At 40.3% G+C, this 24,469-nt stretch overlaps 2 protein-coding genes across 4 annotated transcripts; one reads left to right on the plus strand and one right to left on the minus strand.

Annotated features, from left to right (window-relative positions):
* Positions 1-599: 599 nt before the first annotated feature.
* Positions 600-11,181, minus strand: prkar1ab (protein kinase, cAMP-dependent, regulatory, type I, alpha (tissue specific extinguisher 1) b). 2 transcript variants are annotated; one of them, XM_026178973.2, is made up of 11 exons: positions 10,996-11,181; positions 9,214-9,429; positions 6,996-7,166; positions 6,815-6,906; positions 6,657-6,718; positions 6,511-6,557; positions 6,248-6,406; positions 5,933-5,993; positions 5,571-5,692; positions 3,618-3,699; positions 600-2,418 (listed from the first exon to the last, which is right to left on the minus strand). In XM_026178973.2, exons 2-11 carry the CDS (start codon positions 9,385-9,387, stop codon positions 2,246-2,248), a joined length of 1,143 nt encoding a protein of 380 aa, XP_026034758.1. In that variant the 5' UTR covers positions 9,388-9,429; positions 10,996-11,181; the 3' UTR covers positions 600-2,245. The 2 variants fall into 2 exon arrangements, with proteins under 2 accessions (XP_026034758.1, XP_080161695.1); XM_080305569.1 differs by having other exon boundaries at positions 11,065-11,146.
* Positions 11,182-13,044: 1,863 nt separating this feature from the next.
* On the plus strand, positions 13,045-24,200 carry wipi1 (WD repeat domain, phosphoinositide interacting 1). Of its 2 annotated transcripts, XM_026178968.2 has the most exons (12): positions 13,045-13,594; positions 14,644-14,726; positions 17,001-17,170; positions 17,266-17,362; positions 18,526-18,623; positions 18,726-18,818; positions 18,898-18,968; positions 19,512-19,619; positions 21,299-21,463; positions 21,569-21,676; positions 23,443-23,582; positions 23,809-24,200. In XM_026178968.2, exons 1-12 carry the CDS (start codon positions 13,518-13,520, stop codon positions 23,928-23,930), a joined length of 1,332 nt encoding a protein of 443 aa, XP_026034753.1. In that variant the 5' UTR covers positions 13,045-13,517; the 3' UTR covers positions 23,931-24,200. The 2 variants fall into 2 exon arrangements, with proteins under 2 accessions (XP_026034753.1, XP_080161701.1); XM_080305575.1 differs by lacking the exon at positions 14,644-14,726 and having other exon boundaries at positions 13,252-13,594.
* The last annotated feature ends 269 nt before the right edge of the window (positions 24,201-24,469 follow it).

The raw sequence follows: 24,469 nt of genomic DNA on the forward strand, positions 1-24,469 counted from the left end.
GGTCAAACTAAATACAGGACAGAATAGAAAAAGAATGGTCCTCTTATAATCTGCAGCTCTCTGTGCTGCAGGCCTAACAAACTCACTGAAGGTCGGGCTAGCAGGAGTGACTGACTTCTACTGTAAGCCCAGGTTAGGTAAGCTAAGGCAAACTGGGACGACTGCAGTGTGGCTAAAAACGTTTTGGACTCAAACCAATGATGCAGCTATTTACACGAAAACAATATTCTGACAGAAAGGTGAAACCCTCACCCCTAACGGAGCCATTTCCCAGATGTGTTGTCAGTGGACACAAATCCACAGGTAAGCCACATCCGCAAGGTTTAACCTGAGGGTTAGGGGCATGATGATCAGATTTAAGCGTGAAGAAACATACACTCACATCCATGAGGTCTTCTCACCAACCTGACTACCCTGCAATCGGCACATAAAACCAAACACACATCTCAGCTGTAAGCGAGTACAAACGCTCTGAATGAGAACCAAAAGAAACATGATTACAGGTCATCTCTGCTAACAGACAGTGATGCAGGAATGTAGAGTCCAGAAGTCAACATCATGTGATTTGGTAAAGGTTTTTTTTTTTGTCCGTTTGTTTGTTTTTTTTAAAAAGAAATATTTCATTTTATTATGGCATCTAAATAGTTGTGAAGCAGTTCAGCTAAGGAGTAACAAACCAAATATTCGACAGGGTTCCTGCGTCTGCAGGACTTTTTTTCCTTTCTTTTTTTTTTTTAAATACACACTTCCATTCATACCAGATCACTGGATGCCTAAAACATCATGCCAGGTAAGCATAGAGAACAGGTCACAAGCTACTCTGATGAAAAGACAGCCACCTTTTCAAATAGGCAATAAGCAATGACACTAGTTTTAAATAAATATCCGCTCGCTCTGCCTGTCAACTCGCCTGTGCCGAGCTGTGAAACAGAAATACTTCAGATGTCCTGAAAAGTCCTTTAAAACCGCTTTGTACTCCCCGCTTCGATAAACCTTTAATTATCCCTTTGATCTATTTAAAAAAGTTTTTACCCATGACATTTTACACAATACAATTACATACTGTTTCATCAGTTGACAAGAAGAAGCATTTATTTTTACTTTGTGGCACTGGACACCTAAAATAGAATTTATGGAAAAATAAGTGTTTACAAAAAGACAAAGTTCAACATATTTTTTTTTAAACAATCACCATCACTCCAAACCATAAGTTTATCATTTAGTCAATGATAATAATATAACTAGGATCATTTTAACTATACTATAACATTTTGATTACAAACCATAGCAGAAGAGTGACCAAGTTATTTGGTATATACTAAAGAAACTGAATACTGAAATACACTTAATACTCTTTTTTTTTGTCTTCCTTTCTTTTTATTTATTTATTTATTTTCCTCAGAGTAGTCAAGGCAGTTCTTGTATGGTCGTCCTATTGATTAAGATGACTACAGGGTGATAACTACTTCCTGTTTGGAACAGAGCACGCATTGCATTCCCACGGCTATGCATCTTTGCATTGAATGACAGTAATCAACATTTGGCACTAGCCTGGTAGCTGCACAATAAAAAATATTTGTTGTACAAGCTCTCTCGAACTAAAAGAGACATTGTTTTCTCGTCGTACCAATCAAACGGTAACCAAAGTCGAGCATTAGATCTTCACGCCCTCTACAGTTTCTCAGTTCTGCTCTCTCTCTGTGTAGTCAAGCTAATTGATGTCCAAAAAAAAAAAAAAAAAAAAAAGCCCGACAACAAAGGAAACTTTTCTTCACTTCAGTCTGCAACAAAAAAATAATAATTTTACTGAAAGCGCAATGTAAAGTCTGATTGTCTGTCTCATCAGTCTGAGAACCTTTCAGATCTCCCGCTTCGTATCGAAAAAAAAAGAAGCTTAATCAGCAAATATATATATATAACATAAGTTACATGTGGTGTAACTGTGCCTACAAGGTAGCGTACAGCAGCTGGTACAAGCGCTGGTGAATGGCTTAAAAAAAAACAACAAAAAAACAAAAACAGTCACAGCAGCGTGACCGGTGGGAACAATAAAATGATTTGTGTGTGAAATTAAGAGTGGGAATGGGGGAACTGAAATCAGAAGAAGGTGACAGAAAGCAAAAAAAAAAAAAAAACTAACAAAAAAAGAAAAGCACTGGTGGACCCCTGGGTCTGAAAGGAGAGAAGAAGAGGTGGAGAGGGTGCGGCGGGGGGCGGAGAAGTGAGTGTGAGGAGAAATGCTCCCTCAGACAGACAGCGACACAAAGCTGTTGTACTGTTGGATGTTGCGTTTGAGGATGTCTGAGCAGGGACCCAGGACACGCTCAAAGCGAGGCCGATCGAGCTTGACGCACTTCAGGGGGCCGCGGGCAACCACGGTGGCGGCGCGGGGGCGGTTCATCAGCAGAGCAATCTCACCTGGGGAAAAAAAAAAAAAAAAAAAAAACAAGTGTCACAGACTTAAAATTCAAAATTCATGAAAACATCCTTCAGTGTCACACACAGAGACATGTATACAGAAATAGTGTTGGTCATAGTCACAAAGATCTGTTTTTCCACCATTTTTAATGCTCCCTATCTTTTTTTTGTTACTTAAAATAAAAAACTACTGAGTTAATGGCATGACACATACTTACATACATGCATATGGGGCTGCTCAATTATGGCAAAAATGATAATCACGATTATTTTCACTGAAATTGAGATCTCGATTATTTGACGATATTTATTTAACAATAACAATGTATTGAATAATGACTTTAAAAATTGTCAAAAAATAATATAAAATAGTGTGCAAATACTGATAACAGTGCAAATGTTTGCAGTATAAAAAATAAATGAAAAATGTAAAGATCTATGTTTAGTGAACTTTGCAGTGTTGCTCTGTGGTGCAGCTACGACACTGTAGCAAAGTTTACACACTATGTCTACTTGATCCACGACTGACTCCGCGAACCCATAATGTTTCCACACCACTGAAGTTTTTTTTACCTCTCTTTTTAACCAGCAGCAGTCACTTTCCTCTCCAAATAACTTCTGCTTAGCTTTCCGAGCTTCCCTCGGGTCCTCTTAATCAGCTGTCCCCAACCCCCGGGCCTCGGACTAGTACCGGTCCGTGAGTCGTTTGGTACTGGGACGCGAGAGTTGAGGCTCAGGTGTGAAATGTATAGTTTTCAGGGTTTTTATCGGTTTTCAGCGTTATTTTGTTATTGTTTTTATCGTTTACTCGGTTTTCCTTGGTCTTTTCACTTGTGTTATGCATAAATTTTCTTTTTTTCGGTACCTGTACTAATTTTATTTTGTTGTATTTATCCGCGACATCTTAAAGGCTGGTCCATGAAAATATTGTCGGGCATAAACCGGTCTGTGGCGCAAAACAGGTTGGGGACCGCTGCTCTTAATTGTTGTGACACGTGTTCGAAATGCAGAGAGGTGCGCTCGATTTGCCACACGGAGCAGCGCGAGAGTAAAGCACGAGGGAGGGGCTAATAATCGGCTCAGTCATTTTTAATGATCGTTGAAAGCCCAGATCGTAATCGAGATTAAAATTCGATTAATTGAGCAGCCCTACATGCATATATATGTAAAAGACTCCTATGTAACACTTTAGTTCTTACCAAAGTAGTCTGATGGTCCTAATCTCCCAACTTCCACAAACTCCTCATTCTCTGAGCGACGCTGCAACACAGCTGCAGAGCCCTGAAAACACACAAACATCAGCTTATCATAAAAGTGCTTTTAATACATTGATGAATCAAGACTGCGACTAATGAGGGTTTCAGTTGTTTAAACCAATGCTTATTTTGTTCAGTGGTACATTTTTATAAAAACTACAGTAAAGAAAAAACAAAAACGTTGTAACAACTTCATAACAACCTTAAAGCTAAATATGTTCATGTTGGAATAATGCAGATAAAGAAAAACTAAGCTGGAACTGAAATATTCCACAGTGTGGGATTATTCCATTTTTTCCTGTGAATTAACTTTCTGACACTAACCGATCATCTGTCAATCACATGCATGACCACAAGAGGGAGTGTGTGGAAAACAGAGGTCAACAACTGTAGAGCAGCTTTGCATGATTCAGTTTAAAATTAGTCATATTTATGTTATTTTGTAGCTTTGTGCGGCTCATTAGTTTATGTAAATATGGCAGAAAACCAGGAAAAGCAGAGCAGACAAGGTAATTCAACTCATTGACAAATGTTTGATAAAGTAGCCATTTACATTTACAGAAATGTAAAATATTGCTTGCTGCCAGCATTACAAGATCTAGAAACCAGGTAACCAAAGGAAGCTGAGCAAAAATTCACCTATGATCCTACCCTCTCGCTGCTGGCATGCTGCTAACACTAATGCTAAACATACTGGTGTGCACTACCAGCAGCAAGACATACTTTGGCCAAAAAAAAAAAAAAGAAAAAAAGATTTCAACTGCTGGATATATTTAAAGTGTTGTCTGGGCGTACGCTGCTGTCACACAGCTCTTTCTGAAGAGGAACTGAAGCCTCCATCTCTCTTAAAGTCGTCAGACTTTGATGAAAAAGAAAGCAGTAATTTAACACTGCTGAACACAAAGCTGCTGAAGTTTGTTTGTGTGACTTTAAGATATGAGCACAATTATTGAGTATCGCACTAAAAGCTGTTAAACATCAGAGCTGCACAGGAAGCCAGTGTTTGCCAAAGTTAGTTTGGGTCATTTCTGGAATCTGGTTGCTTAAAATAAAGAAAATATGAAAAAAGTCTGCGTGACACCAAGCAAAGCGTTGAAAATACAGCCCACAACTAACCAAACTAACACTTTCATGTATTCCTGTCACCTTAACAACTGAAAGCTCAGTGAATTACATTCAGCCAATCATGTCACCATAGGAAAAGGAAATCCTGTTGTTTCCTAGGGAGGGCTCATGTGACCTAATTAGTACACGCACAGGTCAGAGGTCTGGGGGCAACATAACGATGAGAGACAACCACAGAGTGTAGAAAAAGGGCTGATTCATAACCAACAGAGAAGTAGAGAAGTGCGTGTTCATGTCATTTTACGTGTTTCCGTTACATTCAAATGCTGAACAGAAATCCAGCTGAGTGTGTCTTCTCCTGTCCTGCACTTCACACTCATGTACATATTTATCTGTTTCCGTTTCCAGAAAACATTGTGATCAGAAAATATTGAGTTTAAAGACACTAACTACAAGGGGAAACTGCTAACATAGTAATGCACTGCACTGCTGAAATTTAGATTTTTATAGCTGCGAGGTAGTCGAACAAACTCTGCATTCACAAACACTGTGCTGAGAATTTAGCTCTATTCAAAAGTGAAATATCCACACACAAAGAAAGAAGCCACAGAGTGTCTCGTGCATGAGTGTCAGCAGCCGTGCACTCTGACCTCACTGAACTGAATGAGCGCCAAACCACAGATATACAAACGTGTGGCTCAAAAAACAAAATGACACTTTGAAACTTGAAATATTCTGGAGACAAGTGAGACTAATACTAATATGTCATAAAGCAGTACAACACGAGACCTTTAATGTGTGTAAAAGGAGACGAATGAATCAAGTGGATACCTCTAAGATGATGAAGAACTCATCTCCGGGCTCTCCTTGCACAACAATCTTTTGTCCATCCTCAAACTGGACAGGCTCCAAGGCATCGGCGACTGTCAGACGCTCCCATTTGTCAAGCGACTCTGAGGAAGGAGAGCAGAGCAAAGTTTAATAATGAGACATAATGATGACAGAATAAAAAACAAACCAAAAAAGAAAAAAATCTTCTGAAGGCCTGAACCTGTTACTGTTTTTCTTTTAAAAGTGAGATATTTTTAAAGTTCTTTTCAGGTTATTTTAATCTCAGCAACAGACACAGGTAATGTGCTTCCCTTCCTCTGCTTTAATTTCTGATATGGTTAATTTAAAAACAAGTAACCCACCTAAAATGGAGACTTTTCTGAGGAATTCCTCATACATCTTCCTCTTTCTCAAAGTGCTTCCCTAAAAGAGAAGGACATTTTTTAAAAGTGTAAATGCTTAAAAAGAAAAAAAACAAACAAACATAGTGTCAAGAATATGCTGGTGGATTAGAAGTGTGAACATGAGAACGATGGCACACCTATAAGAAGAAATTAGCTCAATACAACAGCAACAGAAAAAAAGAGCAAACAGTGAATCTACAGTACAAGAATAGATCAAAAACATTTCAACTTCAAGCTTTAGAAACGCTGGTCTGCAGCCGCACATCTCCTCACCATAAGTATTCTCCTGTAGCTGTCTCTGTCGATGCCCCACAGTTTAACGTTGGTCTTGGCTCTGACAGTAGCCGCTCTTGGGGTGCCGTAGATCAGTGCCAGCTCTCCAAAGCTGCCACCTTCCCCTATGCTGGTCACCCATTCATTGTTCACATACACCTACCGGATTGGAAAAGGGACAAACCAAAATAAATACTTGCAAATGTTAAATGTGATTTTAAATGAGTCATTTAACAGAGCTACTTGACAATCCAAACACTCACATCCATCTCTCCTTGGTCGATGACGTAGAAATTGTCACCTTCGTCACCTGAGGGCATAAAGCCGAGTCAGTTAGCATGACAGAAAGCAGTGCTATGATTTTGGTTAATGCTTTTTTGTGATCAATGCTGACAAGCTGTAATCATACCCTGCAGAATAACTGTTTCCCCAGCAATGTAGGTGACTGGAAACATTGCATCAAATATGTCACTAAATAAAGAAAAGAAACAGAGAGGTGAGCCAGTCATCCAAATCATCCCCACGAATATACTTTTTGAAAATTATAAAAAATATTAAGTCTGGTACCTCCGCTCATTGTCATCCAGGTGTGAGAAGAGAACATTCTTTTCAATAGCTTTGGCCAAGGCAGCCATTGTTTTGTAGTCTTTTGGAATGACCTTAGGAATCAAAAAGAAAGCAATGTCAGGATGCTGGCACAAATAGAAATCATATGTGCCATAGCGTCGTATCTGCTGTATGCATTTACCTTTCTGACATATGAGGCGGCATCCTCCTCTGTGTAAACCTCTGCGCTGAAGGCGCCTCTCCGCCGGCGGCCCTTTACCACGGGGTTCATGGGCGGAGACACCTCTTCATCACGAGAGTCTGAACGGGAACTGCTGGCCTTCTGCTGGTTCTGAATCTGCTTGGCCTCCTCCTAAATAGGAGGGACAGGACTGAGTCAGTCAGGGAAACAAGATTTATACAGTCACAACTAATTGTATGATAGAAAGCAACGCATCCTACACTCAGGACTCATGGTAATGTTTTCCTCCAGCATGCATCAGATGGGTGTGTTCCTCTATTGCAGACACTACACTTTTGATTTATATGCAATTTATTTGGACAGCAGTTCACATGAGGTGAAATCAGTTTGTTGCATTTGGTTGAATCTGAGCACACAAAAAGCCACTGTGTACCCCTACACTCATCCTGTTGTTTCTATGAGCAGTGAAATGATCAATACGTTTTATTGTCCCAGTTCCACTGGCAGTCACATGTGCACAAGCCACACTTTCCCCTTTCCATCGTTCTGAGGTCGATTTTTGCTTCATCACTCCATATAACACTGTGAAATCTATGAGTTCCACTCTCGCCCTTTTGTTTTTGTAATCTGGACTGTAGCCTTTATGTTGTGATGATTTCACTGGGTCTGAAAATTTTAATAAATCCTGAGAGGTTTTGGTGCAGCCCATTATCCAGTTGTTCCTGTGTACGTAACAAGATTTTTAACGTTTTTTGTTACAGGCAGTACAACTTTGAAACATATGCATTTCAATAGGAAGTATGTTTCCTGTTTGCACCATGCATGCTGCTGAGACTCTTCAGAAGGAATTCATGAAACCACATTCTTTTTATAACAAACACTAAGTATTTGTATTGCCCAAAACTGAGGCCCCTAGTGTATAGAAACACACAAAAAAAAACCAGACAAACAAATTGAGTTTAGAAAACCAACAAAAGTAATTAATATTGTAACTATTTTATGAAATTGTGTTGTCTGGTCTTATTTTAATCATGTGCTGGACAGAAATCTAGACTAGCCATGGAGTTATTTGAAAAAATAAACTAAAAAGAGTCGTCTTTCCCATGCAAATTACATCAACAGTTTCTCTTTTAGATCTAATAGTTTATTTGCATTTGGCTATCATTATTTTGTTACTCTTCATATTGCCAAGACAATTAAACTCATTCTAGGTCGAATAAATCATCTCTAAATCACCTCTGGGCTACTCCTGAGCTCTTTTCAGCAATGAAAACAATGAAATGACACGGCTCAAGAAACACTTTGGAGCCAAGCGTCCGATTACTTTTTAACCTTTTATAATTCAATATTGACAAAAGCCTCATGTGACAGACTGGCGACCTGTCCAGGGTGCACGCTGCCTCCCACCCTGTGGCAGCTGAAATAGTCCACAGCCACACTGCCATGGTGATTTGGATAAGCAAAAGAAAATAGATAAAAAGATGGACGAAAGCCTCAAATGTTCTGAATGTTGAACGTAAATAACTGCAAACCTGAAGAAGAAAAAACTCTGAAACTGTCCATCTATGTATGATCATGACTACAGTTGAAGAAAATAATAATATAAGATAAACAAAATAGTAGCTAAGGTATTATTTCATTTTCCTGTCTCTGGAAGATAAAAATCTGCAAAAGATCTGACAGTAACCAGACTACTAATTAATTGTTTTACTTATTCTCTGTTCCTTCATATGAGCTATTGCTGACTCTGGCTGGCAATATTTTACTAATATTTAGAGTAAACTATAGCATCCACTTCTCAAAGAGTTTTCTGGAAGTCTGTTCTCCAAGTGTGCACGCACATTTGGTGGGTCTAAATATTTTTCCACAAGATGTGCTTTGAAAAAAAGAAAGAAAGAAAAGAAAGGGGAAAAATGTATAATATAGGGCTTGTCTGTTTTCCCCCATTGCATGCTGAAAGAATTAAAAATCAAGAACCAACTGTAAATAGAAAAAGGTCAATGTGGGAGGTTAAGTGCTGTCAGCCTGCTGGACCAATAGCTAATCATTCTGCTTTAAAGTGCTATGAATTTTGGCGTCACTGTAAGTGACACAAATCAGAAGGTAGGTTACAGTAACTGGCAGTAGTACAGTCCAATACAAGGGTATAAGATGCCCACCCATCACTGACAAATGGCTTGCATTTGTCCAAGACACAAACATACATTAGCACACAAACCTTCTCCAGCCTCTCAAAGTACTCCCTGAGGAAAGCCATGGGCCTATCTGGCCTGGAGGTGCACAGCTGGACAATGCAGTCCTTCAGCAGCTGTTGAATGTTGTGTTTCTGCACGTACTGCTCACACTCCCTCAGGCTCCGCTCCTCCTCGCTGCTCGTACTTCCAGATGCCATGACGACAGCCGCAACCCTGCTCTGTGACCTCTAACCTTTGTGCTGAGAGGAAAGGAAAAGAAGCATGGTGTCAGATCATCAGCGCACAACACTGAGGACAGAGAGTGACACGGGGTAAAAGAGCCTGAGCGTCTCAATGTGAACTGGACACACAGAAAAATGTGAGAATGTGAGAAAAATGGAGCCGGAGTGAGAAAGCACAGCATGTTGTTTTTGTCACTATGGAACCCGAGTGCTCCTAATTGTCTGGAGCGAAAAATGGTCATATGATGTGATCACACACAGGCAGACACAACAAAACTAAAACAAGCACACCGTTTTTCTTGGTTTTATTTACACAAAACAGTTCAAGTTTTTTTCCCCCAGACTGAATTAAGCCCTCTATCAATGACAGAGCAGCTGGCTAGGGCTGAAACATTATCATAGACAAGGCCTAAATTTAGACGAATGGTGAAATGTGAAACAGGCCAAAAGCAAGCGCACATGATTGAGGTTTCAACATTTCACGCCACAATACTGGTGCTGAGCAAGACAGCCTGACAGCTCCTTAGATCATCTGATCAGCCTCTGTGATATAAGTTTCTTCAGACAGCTCTGAGCTTGATCTGGCTATGTAGTCTAAATCAGGAAGGCCTCTAAAGTCCTGATGTAACCCATCTCTGCCATTTAGAAGGATAAATGAGTAAACAAGTCCTGCGGAGTGAGAGTACAATCTATTCTGTGCCTGCAAGTGTATCGTGCATGTGCATCAGTATAATAGGATTCGGATAATTTCTAATCTGACAAGGCCCAGGGGAGATTACTAGCCATGTTATCAAAGATGAAGCTCGCACAGCCGTTATGCACAACTAACTACGCTTGTAGTGGAAACTTGGCAGGCTTGCTTTAATCTAAACCCAGCACAGGAATAACTATGTGGTAAACGATACTGTTTTCGGACCAGGTGGTATAAATTAAGAGCTACGGCAACCTCTACTAGGAAAGCTCTCCTGTCTTATGCAATAAGAAAGTCTTACTTTATTTGAAATGTCGTAAAATAGTTATTTATATTTAAATGTCGATTCTTTGAATCAGCTACTATCCTGCAGCATCGCCTAAAACTAACTATGCAATTAAACAAAACAACAGCGAGGCACAATGACCTTGCTAAACAGCAGACAAATGAGCATAGCTGATGATGGATTGTAATAACGCATTTAATGGTTTAAAAAGTGGTGAAATACTACCACCGTTAGAGTAAATATGAAGCAGATGCCCTGTCTGTAACACTGTCTAGGTCAGGAAGGCTTCGCGAGAAAGCTGACGGCTGCAGTCAAGTAACTTACACGAGCAGATTAATGCTAATAAAACGAGCAACCCGACATATGAAGAAGCAGCAGAAAACTCCTCAAATGAGCAACACGCGTATCAGAGGATTGCTAAACTACCTTCGGCCTAGTTTATGTATGTCAGGTTTGATGCCTAGCTCGCTAGCTCCGTGCAAAGGCAAAGCGCTCCTCCAATGACGCCATCTTGAGTTCTAGCATAAACAAACGAGAGACGGAGGAAACAAATTTCACCTATACAGAGGTCATATGTTCCGCGAACCAAAACAACACGAATACTCACAAGAAACGATAAAATCCTGCCGAGCCTTTAAACGGTGACTCGGAATGTAAGATATTTCTCAAAGCGCACCGTTACCAGATCTTCCTCCTCTTTTCGATTTTTTTCCCCGAGCCCTGGACCGCTGCCCCACCGGATACGGCTGAGAACCAATCAACAGCCGTCACTGACGTCAATTCTCTTCGTTCTGACATGTGAGCCGGTAACCCGTGGCAACCTTAAAGGAGACCGCACGGAAATCGTGACGTCAAGGAAAAGGCAAAGAAATTGATTAATATTTGATTTCAAAAAGTGGTCGTGGTGGCAAAAGCAACAACACTACGAACCCCAACTACAAGAACAAGTCTTTCATTTAACTTGTAACGGTAAACAACTTTAAAGAAGTAGTATCAGAAGCTGAAGCAGCTACTCATTAGGGAGAAAAATGTCTCATATGAATGTCATTCGTTATTTTTTACAGATATAGTGTTATACCTTATTGGGTAATTCAGTAATACTGCATGTATCCACAGATGATATTGTGATAGTGATCTATGGTGAGATTAGGGAGCAGGTGGAAAAGAGCACGGAGAGGTGACCATATAATCTGGAGGAAAGGGGAATGAAAGTCAGTGAATAAGAGGACAGGTGTAACAGTGAAGCTGCAAGGAGCAGAGATAGTGAAGGTAGAGTGAGTTTAAATAGCTGGGGTCAACGATCCAAGGCAAAGGACAGTGCACAAGAGAGAAGAAGGGCAGGGTGGGGTGGGTGGAGATGAGTGTCAGGGATGATTTGTGACAGAAGGAGCAAGAGTGAAAGGGAAGGTTACAAGATTTCAGTGAAACCTGCTGTGATGCATGATTTTGAGATGGTGACAGTGACAAAAAAGACATGAGACTGAGCTTGATGTGGCAAAGGTGAAGATTTTCAGTGGGAGTGATCAAGATAACCTAAATTAAATGCTATTATATGCTGAACATGGAGGTGCTGCTGGGCAGGAAGAAAAGGAAAAGACTTCAGAGGAGGTTCATGGATGCAGTGAAGGAGAGCATACACAGGGTTGGTGTGACAGGACGCTAGGGATAAGGTACAATGGAGGGAAATTTATTTTATTTATTATTTATTTAACAAGATTACTGCATGAATACATTGCCCTGAAATAAAATCAGTGAAATGTTCATACATGTTTGGGTACTGACATCACTTTCAGGTCACATTTGTATATAGGGCTTTGGAGTTGAGGTCACGCAATGCATTGTGGATATAACCCTTATTTCAATGGAACCGTGTGTCACTTTAATGCGGTTTTTTTTTTTTAAATAAGAAATGTATTAATTAATAGGCTTCCTGTTTCTAAACTCTGTTGCTGTTTCTTTTGCAAGACTGGGCTATTTATTCACTATTTCAACATCAGTTAAGTATTTAAAAGTCTGAAACTGATGCCAAGTGTGCCACTGAATTTGAAAGCTATTGCTGTCAAAAAGAAAAAAAATCCCTTATTATCATATATTAAATTAAAGCAGGAAGTCTGCACTTCAACTTCATCTAGACGTGGCTCACAGAGCCAACAATAATGACTCAGTAATGTATTGCACATCCAAGTTTTTAATTTACATTTTTATTTTTGTAAGCATGACAAACGAACATAGACACGACATAGATGAACAGCCACCGCAAGTACGAACTGAAAGAGGAAAGACTTTCTTTGGGTCACAGTTTTAGCTTAATAGTAAAAGCTTTAAACTACTTAATCTTTTGTTTGTTTTTATGGTTAATTAGTTGTTTTAAAAACCTGAATTCACGTCAGTGCTTTAAACCGAAACTTTGAAATAGAAATATTTTCGTATACGAATAAATTAAAAATGTTCTTACATAAAAATATTTTTACATAGATATTATAGTAGTATATTTAATTTCATATTACTTTGTTTAAAAAAAAAAGTAAACTATTACCAAAAATTGCGTACTGTAATTTAAGCTGTTTGCGTGTCACTGGGTTTTCATCCAATCAAATCATCAAAACAATTCCTCATGACAAGACTGAAAGCAAAACTGGCCAATCACCAGTTTTTCCTCTTAAACAAGCCGCTCGGTTGATTGATAGCTGTTTGCTAAAACCATTCTTGGATTTTATCAACTTGACCAATAGAAAAGCCAGAGAGGCGTGCAGACGTATGGTTGGAAAGCCAATCACGATGTACCTCAGGGTGACGCATCCTCCCATCAGCTGTTTTTGTTTTCCTGTGTGGACACTGGAAGTTAATAACACAATAATAACAACGGGAGTGTAGCCTCTCCGAAGTAAAACGGTCGTCAGTGAGCTGTTCCTGTTTATCTTTGCTCCCGTTCCGGTTAGCCATAGCAGCTCACGCTCCTGTTTACGATGTGCACCATCTGAGCCAGCCTGCCCGGACATTCCTGTCCCCGAAGAGTGTGAGCGTGGCGCTTACAGTCGGGGAGCAGCAAAAGGGGAAGCGGGTTCCGGCGGTGATCGACCCGGGCCCAAGGCCTCCGACCTCTAGAGGAGGGGGAATTCAGCTGCTGGGATGGAGTCACCGGACTTATCCGACGACCCCGGAGTGCATCGAGGTTTCATCTGTGCCTCGTTTAACCAGGACACCACGTAAGCGACCTGCGAGCTGGGCCCTGCATGAACTCAATCTCCTTATTACACCTGACCGTTGCATAATTATTTTCAGCTGCATTTCTATAATGTGGTTTATTTTCTGATGGGACCTGCAAAGTGAGCGCATGCAAAATGAAGTAACCTTTTTGTGTGCACCATTTAAACTTCTAGACGAGAGTCCCATAGAGCTGGATATGAAGTAGGCCACTGTGTGGCCTATTGCACTTTTGAGTAGTCTTTTAGTATTCTAACCAAACTTGTAGTAACACAGTTTAACAGTCTCTTGACAGTCTCTTGCTTACACTCCCAGTCAACGTGCAGTGCTATTTGTTAATAATGAAAATAAAGGAGCTTTAAGAAAAATCTGCTTTACAGTATCTCATACTGAACCAAGAATTCACAAACTCTTGATTTTAATGTGTGTTTCCTTAAACAAACAACTCCTTTGGGTATGCTTCAGGATAAACAGCCAAATAAGCCTGCTGACCACAATGCTCCTCTCATCTCCAGCTGAGCTAGGAAGGCAGGCATCTTTATGGAAATTAACCGCTTTTAATGGTAATTGCTTTAAGGCTTTGTTGCCTAAGCATGATAATGACTCAGGTGCCAAAGACTTATGCACATAAACAGATGTTTGCCTGAAATTCTTTGTGGCAGGCTTAAGCTGCCCTAAGCCTAACAAAGTAGTTCTGTGATCTGATAACCATGTCCTAACCCTGTTGTCAGTTATGGTCATGCTACTATTGCATCATGGACAATGATGGGTTAGTTATCAGTAGAGCTGTAAGGAAGTCAACTGAGGCCACAGTGTATTATTTTCTTGCTTAGAAAGTAGCTATTACAGCATTGGTATCTATGATCCATTATAACCATTCGCAATGGTTTACAGTATTATACTAGTGACCATATGTGTGTGTTGGTGTATAATACTAAAGACATTATTTTTTTAAGGTATTCCAATGTATCCAACTTAAATTAAAGGCCGATGGTATACTATGTAACTACAGTGTTACTAAAAAAAGTATTTGGGTGTGCTTCCATTGTAGCTCTCTATCAGTGGGCACTAAGACCGGCTACCGGCTCTTCTCAGTCACAGCTGTGGACAAACTGGACTGCATCCATGAAGGGGGTAGGAGTGACACTGTTCTTCACTCTCTTTAATCAGCAAACAAACCAACCTGCATTCTGCCCCCTAAATATGACACGAGTACACAGTGACAGAGGTCTGCACAGCATAGTTTGAGCTGTGGTCATGTTCAACTTAATTTAGGCTGTTCAAGTCATGTTTAGTCTGATGTGCAAGGTAGGTAAACGCAGACGGAGGCACTTCTTTTTTTTTTGTACCAAAAGGCTGCTGCGAAGACTGGCAGCAAGTCTGCTACAGGTCAAACCATTCTCACAGCTCACAAATAGATGGGATACTGTGAATGTACTATGAATGAATTTTGACATGAGGTACTTTCCATAACTTCTCTGAGTAGAAGTACAGGGAGTGCAGAATTATTAGGCAAATGAGTATTTTGTCCACATCATCCTCTTCATGCATGTTGTCTTACTCCAAGCTGTATAGGCTCGAAAGCCTACTACCAATTAAGCATATTAGGTGATGTGCATCTCTGTAATGAGAAGGGGTGTGGTCTAATGACATCAACACCCTATATCAGGTGTGCATAATTATTAGGCAACTTCCTTTCCTTTGGCAAAACGGGTCAAAAGAAAGACTTGACAGGCTCAGAAAAGTCAAAAATAGTGAGATATCTTGCAGAGGGATGCAGCAGTCTCAAAATTGCAGAGCTTCTGAAGCGTGATCATCAAACAATCAAGCGTTTCATTCAAGATAGCCAACAGGGTCGCAAGAAGCGTGTGGAAAAACCAAGGAGCAAAATAACTACCCATGAACTGAGAAAAGTCAAGCGTGCAGCTGCCAAGATGCCACTTGCCACCAGTTTGGCCATATTTCAGAGCTGCAACATCACTGGAGTGCCCAAAAGCACAAGGTGTGCAATACTCAGAGACATGGCCAAGGTAAGAAAGGCTGAAAGACGACCACCACTGAACAAGACACACAAGCTGAAACATCAAGACTGGGCCAAGAAATATCTCAAGACTGGTTTTTCTAAGGTTTTATGGACTGATGAAATGAGAGTGAGTCTTGATGGGCCAGATGGATGGGCCCGTGGCTGGATTGGTAAAGGGCGGAGAGCTCCAGTCCGACTCAGACGCCAGCAAGGTGGAGATGGAGTACTGGTTTGGGCTGGTATCATCAAAGATGAGCTTGTGGGGCCTTTTCGGGTTGAGGATGGAGTCAAGCTCAACTCCCAGTCCTACTGCCAGTTTCTGGAAGACACCTTCTTCAAGCAGTGGTACAGGAAGAAGTCTGCATCCTTCAAGAAAAACATGATTTTCATGCAGGACAATGCTCCATCACACGCGTCCAAGTACTCCACAGTGTGGCTGGCAAGAAAGGGTATAAAAGAAGAAAAACTAATGACATGGCCTCCTTGTTCACCTGATCTGAACCCCATTGAGAACCTGTGGTCCGTCATCAAATGTGAGATTTACAAGGAGGGAAAACAGTACACCTCTCTGAACAGTGTCTGGGAGGCTGTGGTTGCTGCTGCACGCAATGGGCGATCGTGGCTCAAGAGTTGGGAGTTCGCCTTGTAATCTGAAGGTTGCCGGTTCGAGCCCCGGCTTGGACAGTCTCAGTCGTTGTGTCCTTGGGCAAGACACTTCACCCGTTGCCTACTGGTGGTGGTCAGAGGGCCCGGTGGTGTCAGTGTTCGGCAGCCTCGCCTCTGTCAGTGCGCCCCAGGGTGGCTGTGGCTACAATGTAGCTTGCCATCACCAGTGTGTGAATGTGTGTGTGAATGGGTGGATGACTGGATATGTAAAGCGCTTTGGGGTCCTTAGGGACTAGTAAAGCACTATATAAATACAGGCCATGTTGATGGTGAACAGATCAAAACACTGACAGAATCCATGGATGGCAGGCTTTTGAGTGTCCTTGCAAAGAAAGGTGGCTATATTGGTCGCTGATTTGTTTTTGTTTTGTTTTTAAATGTCAGAAATGTATATTTGTGAATGTGGAGATGTTATATTGGTTTCACTGGTAAAAATAAATAATTGAAATGGGTATATATTTGTTTTTTGTTAAGTTGCCTAATAATTATGCACAGTAATAGTCACCTGCACACACAGATATCCCCCTAAAATAGCTAAAACTAAAAACAAACTAAAAACTACTTCCAAAAACATTCAGCTTTGATATTAATGAGTTTTTTGGGTTCATTGAGAACATGGTTCAATAATAAAATTATTCCTCAAAAATACAACTTGCCTTATAATTCTGCACTCCCTGTAAGCAAGTATTCAAGAGATTCATCTGTTTTTCTTTCCCCAGTGGAGTGTCCAGATGTCTATATAGTGGAGCGACTGTTTTCCAGCAGCCTAGTGGTTGTGGTCAGTCTGTCCATGCCACGACGAATGAACGTCTATCACTTTAAGAAAGGCACGGAAATTTGTAACTACAGCTACTCCAACAACATCCTCTCTGTCAGGCTCAACAGACAGGTAAAGACAAGAGTGACAGCTTTGCATACCCCTTTATCATCCCAGTTTGTGCTGATAATTACATGTCCTTGTGCTCGTGTCTCTTTCAACATCAGCGGCTCGTGGTGTGCCTCGAAGAGTCGATCTACATCCACAATATCAAAGACATGAAGCTCCTTAAGACGCTGCTCAACACACCCACCAACCCCTCAGGTAGACTACAGCTTTTGGAAGAAATTAAAGCTTTGCCTGCTGAAACATGACAAAAAAACCCCCAAAACTCCCAACTGTTAGAGAGACAGCCTGATGCCCAGATGTTGCCAAGTTGTTCTGTGGGCTAGAAGACACTGAAGCATTAATAATAGTACAGCACCTTTAAAATCTCTTTAGAAAGTTTTTTAATGAAGGCAAAAGAAGGATGCTTAGAAGGTAAAGCCAGTCTGCAATCGCAAACAATAATAGATTAAAAAAAAGAAGATATAATTGATACAAGGAAAAGGGGCATAGAACTGAATGCAAAATGTCAGTAGAAAAAGAACAAAAAGCAAAGTAATATCAAAAAGACAAACAGACACATCGCATAAAACCTGGTCTATAAAAACATGTTTTCAGAAAAGATCTAAGGGAAGTCAATGAAGCTGCGAGCCACAATAGCCGAGAGGCCCTGATGGCAGACACATGGTCACCTTAGAACAGCCAGAAAGGGCTCAGCTGAGATTTTAAGGTTGCCATAGTGTTTATGAGGGCTGCATACAGTTCAGATGGGATCAGCATGTCTTTTACGTAGCCTGCCGGAGATTCCAGTTGGCTTTAAAGGTGATTAAGTGATTAAAGAGAGAGTTAGAAGTTACTGTGTGCAGAGAAAATAAATGCAGCTACAATTTGATTTGACATTATGCTATCCAATGCAATGAAATTTATGCATTTTGTGCATTTGGGGGACTGTAAGGAAAAGTAGTATCATATACATGTGTGTTAGCTGTGTATTTAATCATGCAAGTGGAATTTACATTACTTTTTTGACTGGAAGCCACTGTGGATACATTTTCAATTTACAAAACAAGCAGACAACAATCATAAAGTCAGCAAATGGACTCTGCTATATCAATACTGATTAAATGTGACAAGGCGCTTCAGTTCCTGTAACAGTGATAAGAATTTTGCATTTCATAGGCTTTCCAAAGCACTGTGTTTAAAAAAGCATGCAACAGTTGCTTGATCCAATGTATTCACAGGCCTAACACATTATTCTTTATAAGTAATAAGTCAGATTAGATAATGCATGTTAACTCCAATAGGCAAAAAAGCCAAATCAGTGATTATGAAAAGAAAAAAAAAAGATAAAATAGTAAATAATCCTCTTGTCTCCTTTATAGGTCTCTGTGCACTCTCCATCAACCATGGCAACTCCTTCCTGGCGTATCCTGGTAGCGCCACCATGGGAGAGATCACAGTCTATGATGCCAACAATCTGGTGAGGCAACAAAGGAAAGAAATGCAGCTGTTTTCATTTCACCTGGAAACCCCATGGGGGAAAAGAGCAGCCTTGTGTTAAAGAGCATTGTTGCCCCTTTAGAGCACTGTGACGCTGATCCAGGCCCATGACAGTCCCCTGGCAGCTCTCACATTCAACGCCTCCGGCACAAAGCTGGCTAGTGCTTCGGAGAAGGTGAGGGTTTGATTTCCTTTTTCACCTTCCTTCTCTTTTATTACACATCAGTCCCTCCTGACCACGCTTTCCTCCACAGGGTACTGTCATCAGAGTTTTCAGCATCCCTGAAGGACAGAAGCTGTTTGAATTTCGCAGAGGCATGAAAAGGTTATTATTATTCTTTTCACGTAGTTTAGGCATTAAGTACTGACCAGCAGTCAGAATTGAAAAGAAAAAAAATCATTGAACAAACATGATTCATAATGTAGGAAAGAGGTTTAATAAATTTCTCGTGACATGAAGGTGAGCAGTGCAAATAAATCTGGTAATATTCACCACTTACATGTTTTGGTGAGTAAGATACTTTACTGCTCTTCCACTCAACAGCCAATGATACATGGCTGTGAATGTGCTGAGCAGGTTCCAGTGTCAGTGACTGACTAACAGTAATGTGAGTGGTGGGGTCATGGAAACATTACACTGTAAGATAGCATGGAGGCTGTCATACACAGCATTTCAACACTCACACTGCTGTGACCGGACTGTGTCCAAAGGTTTGCAGAGTCATTTCTTATCTCAGACAAAAATCCTTAAAGGCAAAGTCGTGCACGGGCTTTAATAATACATCACTGTAATGTTAGTTTTGGATTACTTAAAAGAAATTAAATCTCACTGTTTTGTTTCTCTTTCTATTTCCTGTGTGTGTTCCAGATATGTTAGTATCAGTTCGCTGTCCTTCAGTGCAGATGCACAGTTCCTGTGTGCCTCCAGCAACACTGAGACGGTCCATATCTTTAAACTGGAGCAGCACAGCCCAAGGTTGACTCTCTCTTCCTTTTTCAAGCTTCTTTTTTCAGTTACTCACTATCTAATTTTGAAAAGAAAATTGTGTTGAGAATAATATTAATCCTATTATATAAAGTCATATGTTAATTAATGTAAATATTCACAGTCACTTATTAGGTGCATCTATAAAAGTAGTTGGCACTGGATTGGACCCACTTTTTCTCTTCAGCATTAATTCTTAATGGCAGAATTTCAACAAGGTGTTTCTGTGTGGGGTTTGCATGTTCTCCCTGTGTTTGCGTGGGTTCTCTTCAGACACTCTGTCTTAATCCCACAGTCCAAAGACATGCAGTTAGTGGTTAATTGGTGATTCTAAATTGTGAATGCAAATGGTTTTCTGTCTCTAAGTGTTAGACTGGGGACCCTGTCTCTTGCCCTAACAGCTGCAGCCTTGTATTGGATAACCAGAAGATAATGGATGGATGCTGAAAATATTCCTTAGGTCTTTTGGAGCATATTGACATAATAGTATCACACAGCTGCTGCAGATCTGCCTGCTGGTCAGCTGTAAATCTCCTGTTCATCAGATCCCAAAACGTGTGAGGCTGGAGGCCATTTGAATATAGCAGACTCCCTGTCATGATCAAGAAAGGGATGGCTTGAGCTTTGAGATATAGGGTGTTATTAGACAATGGTGCACCGTGTATAGGGATGTGCATGCTCAGTAACAATACTTTGGTAGGCTGAGTAGCATTTAGATGATGCTCTGTTGTTTCTAAGGGACCCAAAGCTAGCCAACAAAATACTCCTCCACACCATTACATGTGTGGAGGAGTATTTGGCCAACTTTGCCTAAACCATTGATAAAAGGTAGGAGGAATCAATTTTTTCATGTTGTTTATGCCAAATTCTGACCTTACCATCCAAATATTTCAGCAGAAATTGAGACACGTCAGATTATACAATCTTCTATTGTCCAGTTTTGAAATGTAGCCTCAGTTTCGTGTTCTTAGCTGAAGGAAGTGGCACCTAGCGTGGTCTCCTCCTGCTTCATGGTTTGATGTGTTTTGTGTTCAGAGATGCTCTTCTGCCCACCTTGGTTGTAACAAGGGGTTATTCGAGTTGGTTTTTTTCGTCCTGTCAGCTTGAAGCAGTTTAGTAATTTTCTCCTGACCTTCTGACATCAACAAGGCATTTTCACCCAGAGAACTGCTGCTTACTGGACATTTTCTCTTTTTCAGATTTTCTGGAAATTCTAGAGATGGTAGTGCGAGAAAATCACAGCAGATCAGCAGTTTCTGAGATGCCCATCTGGCACCAACAACCAAGCCTCATTCAAAGTCACTTAAATCATCTTTTTTCCTCTGATGCTCGGTTTGAACTTTAGTAGAACTGGTGTACCTAATAAAGTGGCTGGTTATAACTGATAATAAACCATTATTTAGATGAGTATTATCCTGCTTCACCATTACTATTATTTTATTTTGCACGGGGGACTCACTGACAGTTGAGATGCTTTTGTCTCAAACGTTGCTCTTCCTAACCAGAGTAAATGAATGCCTCGGCCTCTCTGCTGTGTTATTATTAAAAACAGCACTTTTTTCTAACTCTCATTGCTCCATTATATTATAAAACTGTTATCTTTAGTAGTCTTTTATTCATGTTAAATGTTTTCTTTCTCTTTAACTACAAAGCATCTTGTTTGATTCCAGCCAAGAGGAAGAGTCCCCTACATGGTCAGCATATGTGGGGAAAATGTTCACAGCAGCCAGTACCTACTTACCCACTCAGGTATCTGACATGATGAATCAGGACAGAGCCTTTGCCACAGTGCGACTCAACATGTTCGGTCTGAAGAACATTTGTGCCCTCGCTACGTAAGAGAACTACAACTATACAGGTATATTGAAAAAACACAAGTCTGTATCTGTGCAGGTTCATTTATATTGTGTGTGTGTTGTTTTTGTTGATGTTGTTGTCAGGATTCAGAAGCTTCCTCGCCTGCTTGTGGCATCTTCAGATGGGTTTCTTTACATCTATAATGTGGATCCACAGGATGGAGGCGAGTGTGTCCTTGTTCAAAAGCACAGGTGTGTATATCTTAGTGGGATGTACAGGTTATAAATATGGCAGGAAATCCTCATTCTAAATTAAAATGTATACTTATTTTGGTTCCCCTTGACTTACTCTAACTGAAAAGTTAGACATCTTGAGGCAGATAGAAAGGTGAAGATGAAGATGTAATCATTAGAGATGGACCGATCCGATATTACGTATCGGTATCGGTCCGATACTGACCTAAATTACTGGATCGGATATCGGAGAAAAATAAAAAATGTAATCCGATCCATTAAATATCACGAAAGCACCTCACAAAACTTGCAACACGCCGTAACTCGCCTCAGAACGTTAGCACGTCGGAGCAGTATGCATCACGTGATAGAGCGGCTGTGGCATGCGGGAACTGTCGGTGGTCTGGATAGCATTTGGAGCTTCGCTAGCAACCCGGCATTTCATCTCCGACAAAGTTATCCCTGAGAGCAGTAAAGCAAGTGTGTAAGTCCATCTCTGAATGTTTGTAAAGCATTCCTGCGTTAAGCTTAACAAACGATATATGGAGCAACTGCCTCTTCTTGCTGCTACTTCAATCATGAAACTGCTTAATGATCAGCTGATCGGCTTTTCTGTCGCAATTCCGTCTCTCTGGTTTGTTTTTAGCCCACTTCGCACCAGAAAGAGGAAACCAGTGGATAAACAACAGCAGCACGTTTAAGCTTGATAAGCTGTTGTTAGAATTTATTTAATATTACTTTCTACACCAGGATCTTTTTTTACGTAGCTGACGCTGGTAACTGAGCAGGGGCGGATCTAGCAAAGTTTAGCCAGGGGGGCCGATAGGGCATTAACAGGGAAAAGGGGGCACAAAGACATACTTTTCTTTCTTATTCTCATTTAAAATGTCGAGCTTTTAATAAATAATTATCTGACACCCAAAGTTTTAATTTGATGCAAAATAAATAGAAGTCAATTACTGTATATAGTAACTATTAAGTCTAATATATATACCCTAGTAAGCTATAGTACTTTTTCCTTTGGGAAGGTACCATCTGTGCAGTCTGCAATTTTGTTGAAGAAAGATGTTGAATCTATTTAATATTTCTTGAAAAATAATTGATTTCTGTGCATTTTTTTTTCACACTGCATCAAATTAAGGTTGATTACGTCGATTAAGCATCATGAGGTGGAGCGTGAGGGGTGGTTCCCTATTTTTTATTTATTTATCTTTGTTGTTGCTGGGAGTTGGAACCCTATTAGTTAGGTTGCTTAATATTTACGCTAAGTACTCTTTAAAATACCAGAATAGGGAGGATGGTGTAGGTTTAAGTTTATTAGATTGATCAGTATTGCTGAACTATGAAATTTATTTATTTTTTTGCATACAGGTATAACAGAATAGCTTTAGTGTAGTTGTTGTTTTAAACTTGAGTATGAACTTATACAAAATGCAGCAAGATATTTAAAAAAACAGTTTTGTTGATTAAAAAACACTATATCGGATTCATATCGGTATCGGCAGATATCCAAATTTATGATATCGGTATCGGTATCGGACATAAAAAAGTCGTATCGTGCCATCTCTAGTAATCATGTGCACTATAATCACATGTAGGAGCTGAAAACGCTTGAATGCTATTTTTTTGTATCTGTATGCATTTAAACAGTTGTCCATTTCCTTACTTCCATACTTTTCCATCTTTTGTTGCTGTTTAGAAATCTCACATTGTTGTGCATTCCTGTTGTCGCATTATCTTAGGTGTTAAATCCTATTCAGCCCATTTCTTCCATGCTTCCTCAGGCTCTTTGAGTCCAATGAGGAGCAGGTGGACCAGAAGGAAGAGGAGAACCCCGAGAATGTCCCTCCACAACCACCTAGCCAAACATATGCTGCCACTGTGGCTCTCCCCACGACCGCACCCTCCTCCACCACTCTAATGGGTAAGATTTAAGGCTGACACTTTAAAATGAGCATAGTCAGTATACTTTATGTTTAATGGCTATTAAACACAGCTGTAAATAGTGTGTGTATGTTCAACTCTTAGTATTGTTGTCAAGCGACTCCTGTTTAAATGAAGCTTGTTTCTTTATAGTTAAAACCCTAGCCATCCAAATATGATCAGAAATATTTGAAATTTTAAAATGCTCTTTCTTTGCTTCTTTCCAGGCTACTCCGAAGACGGTGGAGCCCAGAAGGGTGAAGTCATCCCTGAGCACGAATTTGCTGAGGGCCCCGTTTGTCTGGATGATGAGAATGAGTTCCCTCCGGTTGGAAACCAGAATAACTGACCAAATTCCCCAGGGTACCCTCCCTGCCCCTGCCCCTGCACACAAACCAGACTTACCTGTTTCTAGTAGGAAGGTTGGACAAAATATTCCTAATGTGTTGCGACATTGTGGCTTCCCAACCCTCTCACAAGTTACCCTGCACACCTAAAGTTAAATCTTGGAAGGATATTACCTTCTTGTATTTCTGTATTTTGTGCACCCATTGTTATTTGTAAAGGATATAGAAAAAAAACACTAAAACAGAGCAGAAGGTCCACTCATTCTAAAGAAAAAAACATCAACAGAACATTTGTTCTTTAAGTCAAAGGCTGTCTGAACCATCCTAATGTTAACTCCCATATACTACCACTAACAACAGTGTTAAACATGTTGAAATAATCACTGTGCACAGCTAGAAATTCTGACTTTTATACTACTGTTGAATATATGTATTGTCCAACGACAAATCATTACTATGGTAGCAACCTAAAGAGCAGGTAAGTAGTATGAGCTGACCGACAATACTTAAGCTCAATAATATCCAGGGGTTAAAATAACAA

Source organism: Astatotilapia calliptera, chromosome 8, assembly GCF_964374335.1.
Source record: "Astatotilapia calliptera chromosome 8, fAstCal68.1, whole genome shotgun sequence".
NCBI classification, from domain to species: domain Eukaryota; kingdom Metazoa; phylum Chordata; class Actinopteri; order Cichliformes; family Cichlidae; genus Astatotilapia; species Astatotilapia calliptera.

Coding starts and splice junctions, on each gene's coding strand:
- wipi1 (XM_026178968.2), top strand. CDS start 13,518: ATGGAGTCACCGGACTTATCCGACGACCCCGGAGTGCATCGAGGTTTC. Junction 18,624..18,725: donor TCTATGATGCCAACAATCTG/GTGAGGCAACAA, acceptor TTGCCCCTTTAG/AGCACTGTGACGCTGATCCA. Junction 21,677..23,442: donor GTCCTTGTTCAAAAGCACAG/GTGTGTATATCT, acceptor ATGCTTCCTCAG/GCTCTTTGAGTCCAATGAGG.
- prkar1ab (XM_026178973.2), bottom strand. CDS start 9,387: ATGGCATCTGGAAGTACGAGCAGCGAGGAGGAGCGGAGCCTGAGGGAG. Junction 5,994..6,247: donor GCTACAGGAGAATACTTATG/GTGAGGAGATGT, acceptor CTTCTCTTTTAG/GGAAGCACTTTGAGAAAGAG. Junction 2,419..3,617: donor AGGACCATCAGACTACTTTG/GTAAGAACTAAA, acceptor TTTTTTCCCCAG/GTGAGATTGCTCTGCTGATG.